General features: G+C 45.8%; 1 protein-coding gene across 4 annotated transcripts in view; it reads left to right on the forward strand.

Moving 5' to 3' along the window:
- Positions 1–5680, forward strand: part of LIN52 (lin-52 DREAM MuvB core complex component) — a 119230-nt gene extending 113550 nt beyond the window's left edge. For all 4 annotated transcript variants that reach the window (XM_065549065.2, XM_005561750.5, XM_065549066.2 and 1 more), the window contains one exon: positions 3085–5680. In XM_065549065.2, the coding sequence (XP_065405137.1) occupies positions 3085–3295 (211 nt within the window). In that variant the 3' untranslated portion in view covers positions 3296–5680. The remainder of the gene's footprint in view (positions 1–3084) is intronic.
- The last annotated feature ends 8716 nt before the right edge of the window (positions 5681–14396 follow it).

The raw sequence follows: 14396 nt of genomic DNA on the forward strand, positions 1-14396 counted from the left end.
TCCTGCAGCTCTGTGTACTTGGATTAGGTTGAAGGGGGAGGAATGATTGAGTGGAAAAAGGATTGTTAAAAAGGATTGGTTAAATTCAAGGAGAGCTTGCCACTGAGAGACTTCTAGAAAATAGAATATCTATTTATTTTTCCTTTTAAACCCTTTTGACCCCTTGAATTGTGTGGATCTTTTAAAATTCTAAGTCTTAAAAATGTTGGTCATTTTCCCATTTGGGGAAAAACAGTAAGGAGTTGGTGGGTCTGAAGGTCAGCAGGCAGAAATCGTTAGTTAGAGCAGTGCAGTGCTCCAGGCCCAGGATTTTTGGAACCAGGCTGTGTTCTCTCCAGAAGAGTTTTGTATTGCCCATGTTTGGTTTCCAAAGCTCCTGCTTCTAGCCATGTTGCAGGATCATTTGTTGCATGTTTAAACTTGAGAGTAGGCAGATAACCCATCTAGTAGAAATAAGTGAGACAATCTGCCCAAAAGTATAAGGAAATTTATTTTCCTTCAAGCTGAGGGAAAAGATTCCAAGGAATGGAGTTTTTTGTTTGCTAGCCTCCCTTTGTGCAGTTTGTTCATTCATTCATTCATTCATTCATTCATTCACTCACTCAGAAAATACTGAGTGTGAGAGAGCTTACCCACCTCTGGAAAATGTTGTGTTAATGATTAGCACTATACCCAGCGTGTTCATTGCTAATATCCAAGAGAAAAGTAGGGTGTTAACATTCTCTCCGTTACGAATGAAGAGACTGAGGCTCAGAGATCTGCCCAGCCCAGGGTGTCACCCTGCTGCTAAGTGCTAGAGCTGGAACTTTTTTTTTTTTTTTTTTTTTTTTTTTTTGAGACGGAGTCTCGCTCTGTCTCCCAGGCTGGAGTGCAGTGGCCGGATCTCAGCTCACTGCAAGCTCCGCCTCCCGGGTTCCCGCCATTCTCCTGCCTCAGCCTCCCGAGTAGCTGGGACTACAGGCGCCCGCCACCTCGCCCGGCTAGTTTTTTGTATTTTTTTAGTAGAGACGGGGTTTCACCGTGTTCGCCATGATGGTCTCGATCTCCCGACCTCGTGATCCGCCCGTCTTGGCCTCCCAAAGTGCTGGGATTACAGGCTTGAGCCACCGCGCCCGGCCTAGAGCTGGAACTTAAACTGAGTTCAAATCCTATGTTCTCTGCAAGAAGCCCATGCTGCCTCCTATGGGCAAGACAGTACTTGATTGGATTTTCTCTAGAGTAGTTAGTCCTTGACCCCAATCTCTCCATTAACTTGGCATTATTTGTATTAAGGGAAATGATTTTCTTGTCAAATAAGCAAGGCACATTTAAAAAGACTCCCATCATGTAGAGAATGGAGCACTGAGGGCCACTAACTAGTCATACTTGTTGATGGAAAGGAAGGAAACTAACATTTTTTGCGTTTCTGGTTCTAGTTCTTTGGTGTATTATAATTTATCCAGTCTGCTGAGTCTGTAGCAGGTCGGTAAGAATCTTCGCACTGCAGCAGAGCGAGGATAAAGAAATGAGGAATAAAATAAGGGCTATATGAATTAATCAGAAATGTTAACATCTCTGATGACAAGTGAACAGGAGGGCACGTGCTCTGGAGTTTGGATCTGATTGTTTGGATCTTTTGCCGAGGGAGAGAAGTCCAAAGCACTAAACAGTCTCTGCCTTCAGTACCTTTTAGTAGAGGAAGACAACTATATAAGCAAGGAATTGCATGCAAGTCTTATAGGAACTTTGCTTATACAGGATTTGCTATAAATCCACAAAGGAAGGAACGGTCTGTTTGATTTGATCTGGGTTGGGATTGTGGGCACGTGAGGCAAGACCCAACACTGGGCTTCTATGCCTAGTTAATGGAATTTCCTTTCCCTCTGTTGGAGCACAGGAACTAGTGAAAGATGGGGAACGTATAGACTGAAGTTACCAAAAGCCTCCCTGTGGTCCCAGAGGTTGTGTTGTTTTATGTCTTCATTGTACAATAAAACAAGAAAATTTAAGTTGGGGCAGAGGGGAGCGGGAGGCCATTCATCTAGCTCTGTTTGCTCTGGACTTGGGAAAGGCAACAAGGAGGCCTGGGTGAAGGTCCTTCTCGTTCCTGAGGGTGCCTCCCTAGCCACCTCACTTCTTTGGCCATGATGGAGATGTGTTCTTGGGAGGCCACACAACCTGCCCTGTGCCTACTGCATGGTTCCAGAAGGCCTGGCTCCCAGAGCCAGCCATCAGCCATCAGAAACTTTCTGCACTGTTAAATCCATTTAAGAAATCTGAAAACATGGCCTTTTAGGATGAGGATGAGGAAGGGGCTGTTACACTACGTATGCTTTCTGAGATCTAAAATGGGGGACCTCTGGAGTGGCCCTTGTAACTGAGAAATGTTTTACTTTCATTTTGGAACCTTCTATGTAGGAAAGTAGCTATATAAACCCACTTGTAACTACAGCATTCAAAGATTGATGGTGCTGAAAGCCGGAGAAAGACACATAAACCTTGGCTGGCTATATTAAATATCTAAGGACTGACAATGCCAAGGGAAAGAAGACCAAAGCTCTATAAACCCTACTTTATGACACCATCCACAGATGAACTGCACTAAGGGAATATAAACCCTGTTATATTACAGTATCCAGGGACTACCACTGCCGAGAGATAGGGTAAATGATCTCTAATTTTGATTTGAGATTATAAATGTCCAGAGACCAGCAACCCAGAGAAGACTAATCTTGGTTGGATTTTAGGCCCCAAAAGCAAACCCCCTGAGATAGTGAACATGAGTATTAGGTTAGATTCTTGAGACAGAGAGAGGTTTTGGGGGAATCCCCTGGTGATTTGTTTAAAGGTGAATGATACAATCTTTCGCAGTCATTTGGTGTGTATCTCAATTGCCAACTTCAGAATAGCTTTGTAGAGTTGTAGTTGTCTGTAACGGTTTGTTTTTACCCTCTTTTAGGAGGTTAGTTGGTGATGATTAAATCTGTTGTGATAGCAACTTGATATATAATTTAAATCAATCTGCATTTTTAAGTTAAATCTTTCTATGATTCTTTTTTCAGATTTTAGGTTTTCATTGATCATTTGTTTGCTTTGTGATTCCAGCCAGAGAGATGACACGGGGGAAATTCCTCAATATTCTAGAGAAGCCCAAGAAGTAGCAGCTGCTTGTGGACAGGATGTCCTGGGGTTCGAAACCAAGCTCCCTTCCCGGTGCACCTCTAACAATGCACACCTCACTGCTTGCTTGGGAGAGACCAGAGGGTGTACCTCCAGGACTGCCCTCTCCCCTGTTCCTGGCACTCTACGCGTCTGAGGACATTCAGCAGCAAGAGAAGAATCTGCTCTACCCAAGGATCATTGCAGTTACTCAGTCAGCTTTCAGACTTGAACCTTCTTAGCCTCGGATATTGGTAACAGCTGAGGGCATATCATTCTTAAAGGTCAAAGTCCTGCTTTCTCATTTCTGGAAGTGATTCAGGAGCCCCAGGATCTTACGGTTGATTTGACTCAGTCATGGCAGTCAGTTGTGACATGTTGATTGGATGGGTTCTTTTGAATTGTTCTTGATCTCTTAGGAAGTGTTTTTGATGCAAGGAGACCAGAGACCAACTAGATTCTGGACCAGACCATGCAGCCTGACCTGTGAACTCTCCAGTATATACTAAGTTCCCAGAATCCCCAGCTGGAGAAACCAGAATCTTCTTGAAATGTACATCTGTTTTTTAAAACTTCTATACCTCTTATGATAGTCCCATTTGCTTTTCATTCCTTACTTCCCAGCCCCACCTTCCAGTTCTGACTTCGGGCAAAGGGATCCCTGAGTCCCTCCTGGAATTAGCTTGTATAGTGAAAGGCCCATCCAAGGTTGCCTTGGGTTCTAGATCTAAAGACCAATGTGAAGGTGACAGAAAGGACTTTCAAGTTCTAATTAATCTGTTACAGATTCAAGCAAGAAAGTCAGTGTAGCCTGAAAGACAAGAGAAACGGGATGGTTTATAGGAGTTCCCATTTGGTTGAAAGCTAGAAGCCCTAATTGACCTTAAAAGAATGTGCTGTGGTATGGTGGGATTGTCCCCTCTGACAGCACGTATGAGATAGTTCATCTATATAATAGAAACACACACACACGAAAGAATTAAATACAACTTTCATGGAGTTCTTCACCACTTATCTGTCTCTGTTAAAATCTGAAAATCTAGCCCGTGGGTAAAATCTATTATATGTGTTCTTTATATTTCTCGTATAAGCCAGCCCCCATCATCTGATGTTTTGAGAAGTGCATGGAGTTTCCTAAACTTTGCACAAAAGAATATCCCGGGGCCGGGCGCAGTGGCTCACGCCTGTAATCCCAGCACTTTGGGAGGCCGAGGCAAGCGGATCATGAAATCAAGAGATAGAGACCATCCTGGCCAACATGGTGAAACCCCATCTCTACTAAAAATACAAAAATTAGCTGGGCATGGTGACACGGGCCTGTAGTCCCAGCTATTCGGGAGGCTGAGGCAGGAGAATTGCTTGAACCGAGGAGGCGGAGGTTGCAGTGAGCCAAGATCGCGCCACTGCACTCCAGCCTGGGCGACAGAGCGAAACTCCATCTCAAAATAAATAAATAAGAATATCCTGGCCAGGCAACTCATACCTGTAATCCCAGCACTTTGGGAGGCTGAGGTGGGCAGATCACTTGAAGTCAGGAGTTCCAGACCAGCCTGGCCAACATGGTGAAACCCTGTCTCTACTAAAAATACAAAAATTAGCTGGGCGTGATGGCGCATGCCTATAGTCTCAGCTACTTGGGGGCCTGAGGCACGAGAATCGCTTGAATCCGGGAGGTGGAGGTTGCCGTGAGCCAAAATCATGCCACTACACTCCAGCCTGGGCAACAGAGTGAGGCTCTGTCTCAAAAAAAAAAAAGAAGATCCCTGTGGCAATAGTCTGATGGTGTTTGGACACAAGAAAAGTTATGGTCAAGTTTTGAGTCGTGAGTGTTTGCTAGGGCATGGCACTCTTCAGTTTAAAAGCTGATCCATTAACCATTTTCTGACATTTGTGCCTTGTTCTCATGCTAGAATTAACGCTGAATTTTTCTCTCGTTTGGCCATCCATGTAGTTTTACTTATTGAGAGGAAAAAAGACTGAACATAAGATATGAAAGATGAGTATGAGAAGTAAAACATTCTACTGGGGTGCTACATAGAAGGTTAGGTTGTAGGGGCTTTGATTTTAATTTAAACTCATTATCGATGGATATTTCTGTATCTCACTAAATGCGGTTGAAGAGTTTGTGTGTGTATGTGTGTGTGGCCAAAAAATAGTGCCATAATGTCAGATTCTTCCTTTGCTCTGTTTTTGAGAGTTGATGACATCAGGCACTTTTAAGTGTTTGGGGAAATTGATTGGGATACCTCCCCCAAACCAACTCAAGTCTGTAACTGGAAGCCAGGTAGTTGGTTTTCTGGTCCGCTTTGGCCTCTTTCTTTTATCATCATCCTATCCACCAGCACTTAATGTAAGTAGATGTTTTAGAATTGCGATATTTATTGGTTTTGTATTTGTCATCCTTAGAAATGTTAATGATGTATTTTTATATTGATAATATAAATTGATGTACAGTGTGTGTGTATATGTATTTCAGGATGTTAAAGGATTGTACTTTGTATGTGATGGTTTCTGTGTCTTCATAATAAATGTGTCCCTTTTACAGGAGGGTGAGTTTTTCCTCAGAGGGCCGAGTTGGATATTTAAAGCACAGACCTCATCAGAAAGTACAACTATAATGATAAACAATCCACTGTGTTCCTCCTTAATATACTTAGTGGATAGTTTGGGGCTTTACCGTCATCTACTTGGTCTCCTGCCTTCCAATCTATCCTACCACTGCCCAACACCCTACAGTAGTATTTAGAAACCTTTAATATCGGCCGGGCGCGGTGGCTTAAGCCTGTAATCCCAGCACTTTGGGAGGCCGAGACGGGCGGATCACGAGGTCAGGAGATCGAGACCATCCTGACTAACACGGTGAAACCCCGTCTCTACTAAAAATACAAAAACTTAGCCGGGCGAGGTGGCAGGCGCCTGTAGTCCCAGCTACTCAGGAGGCTGAGGCAGGAGAATGGCGTAAACCCGGGAGGCGGAGCTTGCAGTGAGCTGAGATCCGGCCACTGCACTCCAGCCTGGGTGACAGAGCGAGACTCCGTCTCAAAAAAAAAAAAAAAAAGAAACCTTTAATATCTTCCCATGTCTACTAATAAAGTCTCAATCTCTTGACCTGGCATTTTAAGACTCTCTACATGTAATCCTAATCAACCCTTCTGTTTAGTTTTCTTCCTCTCCTATGTATGAAGTCCATGTTGCAGTTACTCTGAACAGTTCCCAGTTTCTCACTTGAGTGCCTTTGCTCCTGCCTTTGAGTTCCTAGAAGATCTTGGATCCCTTTTGCATCTATCAAACCTATGCTTCCTATAATCCCCTGATGATCCAGCTGGAAATGGTCCTTCCCCTACATTCCTAGAGCATTTCCCCATATCATCCCTGTGACTCTTACCACACTCTGCCTTATATTTAAGTGGTCTGAGTACTTTTTCTTTTTGAGACAAGAGTCTCGCTCTGTCGCCCAGGCTGGAGTGCAGTGATGCAATTTTGACTCACTGCAACCTCTGCCTCCCGGGTTCAAGCAATTCTCTGCCTCAGCCTCCCTGGTAGTTGGGATTACAGGCACATGCCACCACACTCCGGCTAATTTTTGTATTTTTAGTAGAGACAGGTTTTGCCATGTTGGCCAGGCTGGTCTCAAACTCCTGGCCTCAAGAGATCCTCTGGCCTTGGCTTCCCAAAGTGCTGGGATTATAGGCGTGAGCCACTACGCCTGGCTCTGAGTACATATCTTATTTCTCCTACTAAATTGAAAACTCCTCAAGGTATAGCTGGCTCCTACACATCTAGTTCTTCAATGTCTTCTTTGAACTGGGGGTTCAAAAGCAATTTGCTTGCAGACTTCTGGTTACACATGATAGATTGAAAACAAGTATTTATCTGCCATCTACTAAATCCCTTAGTGTGGGTTCCTTTTCAACTGTGTTCAAGAACTGGAAAAGAGGAAGTACTCATTACCGCTACTGCTTTCACCCATTGATAGTTTACCTGCTCTAGACCAGAATATGCCCTTTTAAAGAAAGCATTTCATTTTAAGGACAGCAAATTGCTTCTCATCATAGGCCCATCATTTATTTCCAAAAAAGACATCTGGATGAACAGTAGATTTCTGTGATCTAGAAAAGCATGGCTGATTGACTAAGCAGGGACAGTGTTATGAATGTTCTAAGTCTTTAGAGACTATTTTTACAGTAAATAATTGTGTATTACTTGCCTACAGATATTTTTTCCCTTTTCCTTTGCCATTCCAAATACCATCCTGGAAAGCATCTGTTAAATGTGAGCAGCAACATTCTGAAAAGCATAGTATTGGAGCTTGGAGACACGTTTGCAAATTCTTATTAACATTTTTTTTCTTACCAGCACTCATTACTTCTTGCTGTCTTCAGTCTCCCAGAGTCTAGGCCTCTGCTGATTTGCTTGGCCTGCCTTCCATAGGTTAGAGCACTTAAAGTTCACAGGGTATTAATTGTGTTGATATTGAAATGCCATCATTTTTATCTTTCCATTTTTGTCATATTTTTTAAATGGACACTTGCTAACTGCTCCGTGGTTTTAGTTCTCTAGCTGCTCTTCTGGACTCTCCCAGATCAAGGCAGTGAAAATAGAACTGATGGAAGTCATCCCCTTGTCCCTGTGGCTTCAGAAGGGTGTTTCGACTTCCCCAGGAGCTTTGAAATGAAGCCGAGAAATTTCACTTCCAGTGGGATGCCCTGACTCCTCCTGTTTCCTCCAGGATTAAGCCATCACAGGAAGGTGAACAGGCAGAGCAGGAAGTGAGGAAACGGACAGTTGGGCCAAGGTGGATGATCCCAGAAGCCAAATAACACAGTCTCTTACCAGTTCTCAGCTTCGGCACTAACTCCATCTCCAAGCATTTGGTTATGTTCTCCATTCTCTGTTTTCTTCATCTTGTGAGAGCTACAAGGATATCTGATCCCTATGTGGGCTTTGTTTCACCAGAGTCTTGCAACCCCCAACCCCAGAGAGTGGCAAAGGGTGGTGTCTCCACGGTTGTAAGTTCTGATGGACTGGAACTGACTTTTCCTATCTATGTAGGCTTTTTGGCATTTGGGGTGTGTGTCCCTGTCTATCCCTAAAGAGGCCACTGGCCTTCCCACCCTTTGCCTGGCACTTTTTCCTCTCGAGCAGCTGGGGGCTTCAGACGATACCAGGTGTAACTGTGAGGCTCCTGGTTGGCGTGAGTGCTGGCAGAGCCTGTTAATTAGCACAGGAACACCCCAGTGCTCCATTAGCTGGGCCAGGCATTTGGAACCTTCCCCTCCTGTGGGCCCCTTCCTCCTAATGAGAGCTGGAAGAAGGGCCCTCACAAAACACTGCCTCAGAATAATATTCTGCTTTGTCCCCACCAGTAACCAGGGCTGACAGGATCACTCTGTCCATTTCTCTTCTAATTAGCACAATTCCAGCATGGCCTGAGCCAGCAAATAGAGAAAAGCGATCAAAAGCGATCGGACAACCGTACCGAATCACAAACACAAAGAGGGCCATTCCCTGTAATTAGGTGAGACAATTCCTCAGTCTTTTCTCGGCTGGAGTTTGCCGCTAAGACTCTTGCTGTTTGGGTCCCAGCAACACAAGTTACATGTCTCCCTGGGACACTAATAAGCCCCAAATTGTCTTCCGCTTCACACAACTCTAACCAGAGGACAGACATGGGGTGGTGGGGCAGGTGGCAGGGAGGGGGTGGTGCAATGCAGTGAGGGGACAGGGTCTCCCAACAAGCAGCTGCTGCAATGTTTCCCCAACTTTGAGAAGCAGACACTGGGGCTGTGGGCAAAGAGGTAAGAGTCAGTTGACTTGAGAGAACTGCTCTGGGCACAGCCTGGCCCCTGTCACTTGAGCTGGAGTCTGAAGCACTGAGAAATTCTGACCCTCAGGGGAAGCCCCCTCTCAGCCATTTGCCCCACTCTGTTCATTCGCTGCCTCCTATCTATGGCCCCGTCACTCCTCCCACCCCTGCAGACCGCTGGCATCATTCCGGGAACTACACTGAGCCCTTCACAAACTGTAAGCCCTATACAACTATAGTTACCATTGCAGAGAAAGCTAACACACAGCACATGAGTGAATTCTGCCCTAGAAGACTGCATGACGTGGAAGGGGCACCCACTGCCCCCCTCACTCTGGCCCTCATTTCTAGCACCCATCACCTTTATGTCTCTGGTTGTGTCCCCAACCCCTGCCTACTGTCTCCTCTCTCCTGAAAGATCTCTGTTTATTTAAAACAGAAAAGTGGCCCATCTGCCAGGGCAAGAAGCCATAACTGGCCGCACTCCATGTGGCTCAGAGGTTGGCCACTTAATGAACAAAAACAGCTCCCCCAGGATTGCAGCCCATTACGGGGATTACTTGGGGCGATACAGCCGTAAACTTGGTCATAGCCAGGGACAAAAGAATGCAGGAGAGAATGGCAGTTGGAATCTCAATTAAACTCAAGTTCGGAGCAGAATTGGGCTCACATATTTTCATCTCTCTCTTGCCCTCTGCTTTCTGTCTTGATTTCTATACCTAGTGTTTTTGAAAGTGACCTCCAATACAAAAGGAGATTCAGTTATGTAGAATCCGAGAAGCCAAAAAACTCAAGTAATCAAAGTGGCATTGTTTTTCTACCTTCATTTTTCTGAGACATAGAGAAGATAAGATTTGACTGTTAAAAACAACTTTTGGGACATGCCAAAGAATTGATCCAAATTTGTTCAATTTCCTACAGTTTCTTTGGTTATAAACAGAACTACCTGGCACATAATAGGTGCTAAAATAAGAAAAGAATGAACTGTGCCTTGACATTCGGTGTTCATAGCCTCATTGCTGGTCAAAGATATAATAAGTGCTTGGATTTTGAGACAAAGGCAGGGGTGATCTTGCATAAGTTACTTCTCTCTAAGCCTTGGTTTCCTTAGGACTTTTTCCACTTTAAAGAGTCCTATCAGCATCATGGACAAGGGCACAGGCTCTGACGTCAGGCTGCCTGGGTGCAAATAGCACCTAACTACTAGGGTAGCTGTAGAGATTAAATGAGTATTGCAAAGTATTGAGAGTGGTACATGGCATATCTTACCCATTATGTGTATAATTGCTTGATAGATATATAAAACAGATTCCATGTAGTATTTAATTTTTTATTATACTCATATTTATTAAAAATTGACAATCCCTAGGCCAGGCATGGTGGCTCACACCTATAATCCCAGCACTTTGGGAGGCTGAGGCATGTGGATCACTTGAGGTCAGGAGTTCAAGACCAGCCTGGCCAACATGGTAAAACCCCGTCTCTACTTAAAAAAAAAAAATACAAAAAAATTTAGCTGTGTGTAGTGGTGGGTGCCTGTAGTTCCAGCTACTCGGCAGGCTGAGGGAAGGGAATTGCTTGAACCCAAGAGGCAGAGGTTGCAGTGAACTGAGATTGCATCAGTGCACTCCACCCTGGGTGACAGAGTGAGACTCCATCTCAAAAAAAAAAAAAAAAAATTGGCAATCCCTACAGGGAAAATATAGTAACTTCTGGTTACCTTGACTAGTCAGTTAAGCAGAATACTATTTCCGTAACCCTTCAGAAGAGCTGACAGTTTACTATTTCTCCTACCCCCATCCTTCCACCCACTGAGGCCCATGGACATTCAGTAGAAACCATCGTTGACTCTACAGACAGTGGCATTAAGCAAGGGAGGGAAAGATATTCTTTGGGACATTGGCAGGTTTCTGAGCTGATACTGAACTTGGCATACATAAGCCTCAAATCACTGTGCTTTGCTAATCTTTGTGGTCCTCGTATTTTCTGAGCAACCATGCTTTTCTAGTCACTGCACAGGAACACACTTCCCTGTTGGACTGGGTCATAACCCGCTACCCCTCACCCTCCAGTCCTCCACATTCCTCCAAATAGTTTTTCCCTTCCCTTCCCTTCCCTTCCCTCCCCTCCCCTCCCCTCCCCTCCCCTTTCTCTTCCCTCCCCTCCCCTTTCTCTTCCCTCCCCTCCCCTTCTCTTCTCCCCTCGCCTTCTCCCCTCCCTTTCCCTTCTCCTTTCCCCTCCCCTCCCCTTCCCTCCCCTTCCCTCTCCCCTCCCCTTCCCTCTCCCTTCCCCTTCCCTTCTCCCCTCCCCTCCCTTCCCCTTCCTCCCTCCCTCCCTCCCTCCCTTCCTTCCTTCCTTCCTTCCCTCCTTCCTTCTTTTTTATCGTGAGGACAGGGTCTCCCTCTGTCACCAAGGCTAGAGTGCAGTGGCACAATCTCAGCTTGCTGCAACCTCTGCCTTCTGGACTCAAGCAATCCTCCTGCCTCAGCCTCCAAAGTAGTTGGAATCACAAGCACATGCCACCACACCTGGCTAATTTTTGTATTTTTTGCAGAGATACAGTTTCGCCATGTTGCCCAGGCCAGTCTCAAACTCCTGGGCTCAAGTGATCCACCTATCTCAGCCTCCCAAAGTATTGGGATTACAAGCGTGAGCCACTGTGCCTGGGCCAGATAGTTTTCTATGGTGTGAGACTTGTCAGGTTCTCACTCCCTTTCCAGGACTGAGCAGGGTCCACTCAGGCTTCTGCTCCCCTGGCAGCCTCCTCTGGGCTTTGCCTTCTCTGGGAACCCATGGAGAGACCCTGGCCTGACTCTGCAGCCTGAGGCCTCAGGGTCAAGTGAGGCTGAAAGTCACATCCCAGGGCCTTCTTGGATGTAGCCAAGCCCCAGCAGCCAAGTTGGCCTGAGCCAGTGACTTTGCACAAAGGAGCAGCTGAGAAGAGTCAAGTTGGGAAAGTCAGTGACTTGAGGCTGAGTGGAAATGAGAAGTGCTGGCTGCAGCAGGACCCATGAGGGATATGTGAGGATTGGAACCAGAAATGGTCTCTGAGGAATGGGGGGGCTCATGGGAAAGCAAGGTCCTGAGAGCTGCTTCACCTTGGCCTCCTGCTTCCTGCCATCCACCTCTGCTGCTGCTGCCTCTGCCTTCAAGGGTCCCAAAGGCTGTTCAGATGTGCAGCTGTTGAGTAAATCAGGGTACATTCCCATAGTGAACTACCATGCAGCCATTTGGTGTGTTTGCAAAGAGGTTATGATATCATGGAAGAAATGGTTTTGTCATAAGGATAAGTGAAATAGCCGGATGTAACACAATTACAGCAATGTGGGGCGGTGAATAGAAGGCAATAGGCAAAGGTGGTAATAGTGCTTGCTGCCTGGTTGGAGGAATATGGGGTATTGTTGTTTTCTTCTACGTTTTCCAAGCTCTCTACAGAAACAGGTATTGATTTTATAATACAGGGAGAAAAAAGCCTCTGGGGCCAGATATACAGATTTTAAAAGCCCTGCTTCTCAACTCAGCCTGTTATCCTGCACACATGTGCACACATACATAGTTCATCGATGACCTTTGTATATGGTAATGAAATTTGTTCTTTCGTATGCAAATGTGTATCATTCTGTACACCAATAAGTGTTTATTGAGCACCTAATAACCATCCAGCTATGCCCTAGGACCTCTACTTCATTGTATGTAATGTGGAAAAAAAAACTTGTTCCCTATTCATGACAGTTCCATCTCTCCCCACACTCCTCAGAGCCTTTGCCCAGGAACAGAAAAAATCATTCAGTCAGTAGGTGTTCAGTGTTGCCAAATAGCTATCTTTTTCCTCAGTCTTTCCCTACCCTGAGAAAGTATGTCTCACCTAACCTTGCTGTAGAGTCTTAGCATTAAGTTTCCCCCAGCTCTTGGGCATGCAGCACCTTACTTCAGATGTTGTGTTTGCGAGAGTTTCCTTCACTGCTTTCTCCCTGCTTACCTTCCCCTTCCCAATTGGAAGAGAAGGAAGAAAAGATGAGTTGGAGGTCAGGAGTAGGAATGGGTCAGAGAAGAATCTGGAATTATACTCATGTTTTCATCACAACCAGTTGGAGGCGCTGCACTCTCAGGAAAGAGAAGGAAGTGCGTTTCATCTGAGTTGGGTCTGGAAGACACAAGGGATGTGTAGGAGGTGGTTCTCACTTTTATTGGGAGACAAGTGTGTATATAAAGTCAGTCTCCCTGCAGGATGAGAAGCATAGTCATGGAATTGCTAAAGAAGATATAAAAGCCTCAGGACCAAATGACGTGAGAAAATAGTGGAGAAGAATTGACCTTCTCCCCAAGAAGTGACTTGACCACATCAGCCCCAAGTATCCAGAATATACAAACCCACACATCTGACTAGGCCTGGGCTAGAAAATGGGGGGGAATGGGGAGCACTCCCCATTTTCCTTGATAGAAATAGATGCAGCAACGAGTAAAATTCCGTGCCTGCCACATCTGCTCCCTCCTCCACTAGTGCATGCACTTGTCCATCCTGTTTGCCAAAGAGGGACTGCTTTCTGCCCAGCTCAGGAGAGTGAAACGAAGAAGAAACAATGTCAGCCATGTGTAGCCCTGAATCCTGCCTGACCGTTGCAGTCGCTCTGGGGCTTTCAGCCAGAACTGGAGTGGCCAGATCTGATGAGCCTTCCAAAGGAGAGAAGAGCACTCCAGACCAGACGGCTGAAGCAGTTGTTACGGCAGCAGCATTGCAGGGCAGGCAACACTTCACAGCATCACCAAAGATTGATGCAAATTGGTTTGGTTCTGACCCTGTCACACCAGGAAGGATAATGACTCCAGCAGCGCCGGGCACGGGAGGGGGCACATGGTGGGGGCCGTGAGGATTGGTGTCTCACTTCACATCTTCATTAATGATCTGAAAGACAGGGGTAAACAGCATGCTAATGAAACCTGCAGATGATTGGTGTTACAACCCCCAGAGAGGACAGAGAAATAGCACACCGAGACCCAGAGAGCTTAGAAATATGGGCAGGAGACTGTCAAATGAGACTCGTCCTAGGAAAATGAAAGTTGACGTGTCAGGGAGGAATGATGAAGGTGCCTCTGGGTGGGGGCCTGCAAACCTGAAAAGCAGAGATGGGTGGCAGGGTCAGGAGGTTGAGGGATGTGATAAGGTTTGGGGTGTGTTGGAGGGAGATGGAGGAGCTGACCTTGAGGACCCAGGGGACAAATACCCTTGTGCATTTCTGGTCAGGACTGACCATGAGGCCAACAGTTTGTGCAGCCGGGGTACCAAGCAGGTTGCACTGGCCCATTGGACTGTGTCAGCCCCGGAACCCCGCTGCAAGCCAGGACCTCTGATTTCACAGTCACAAGCTGTGCCTATTTGCACCCAAGCCATTAAGGCTAAAAGCGCCATTTTGACCTGAACTGCTATTTTCCTAAAATGAAACAAGCCAAAATA

The sequence above is a fragment of the Macaca fascicularis genome, chromosome 7, assembly GCF_037993035.2.
Source record: "Macaca fascicularis isolate 582-1 chromosome 7, T2T-MFA8v1.1".
NCBI lineage: Eukaryota > Metazoa > Chordata > Mammalia > Primates > Cercopithecidae > Macaca > Macaca fascicularis.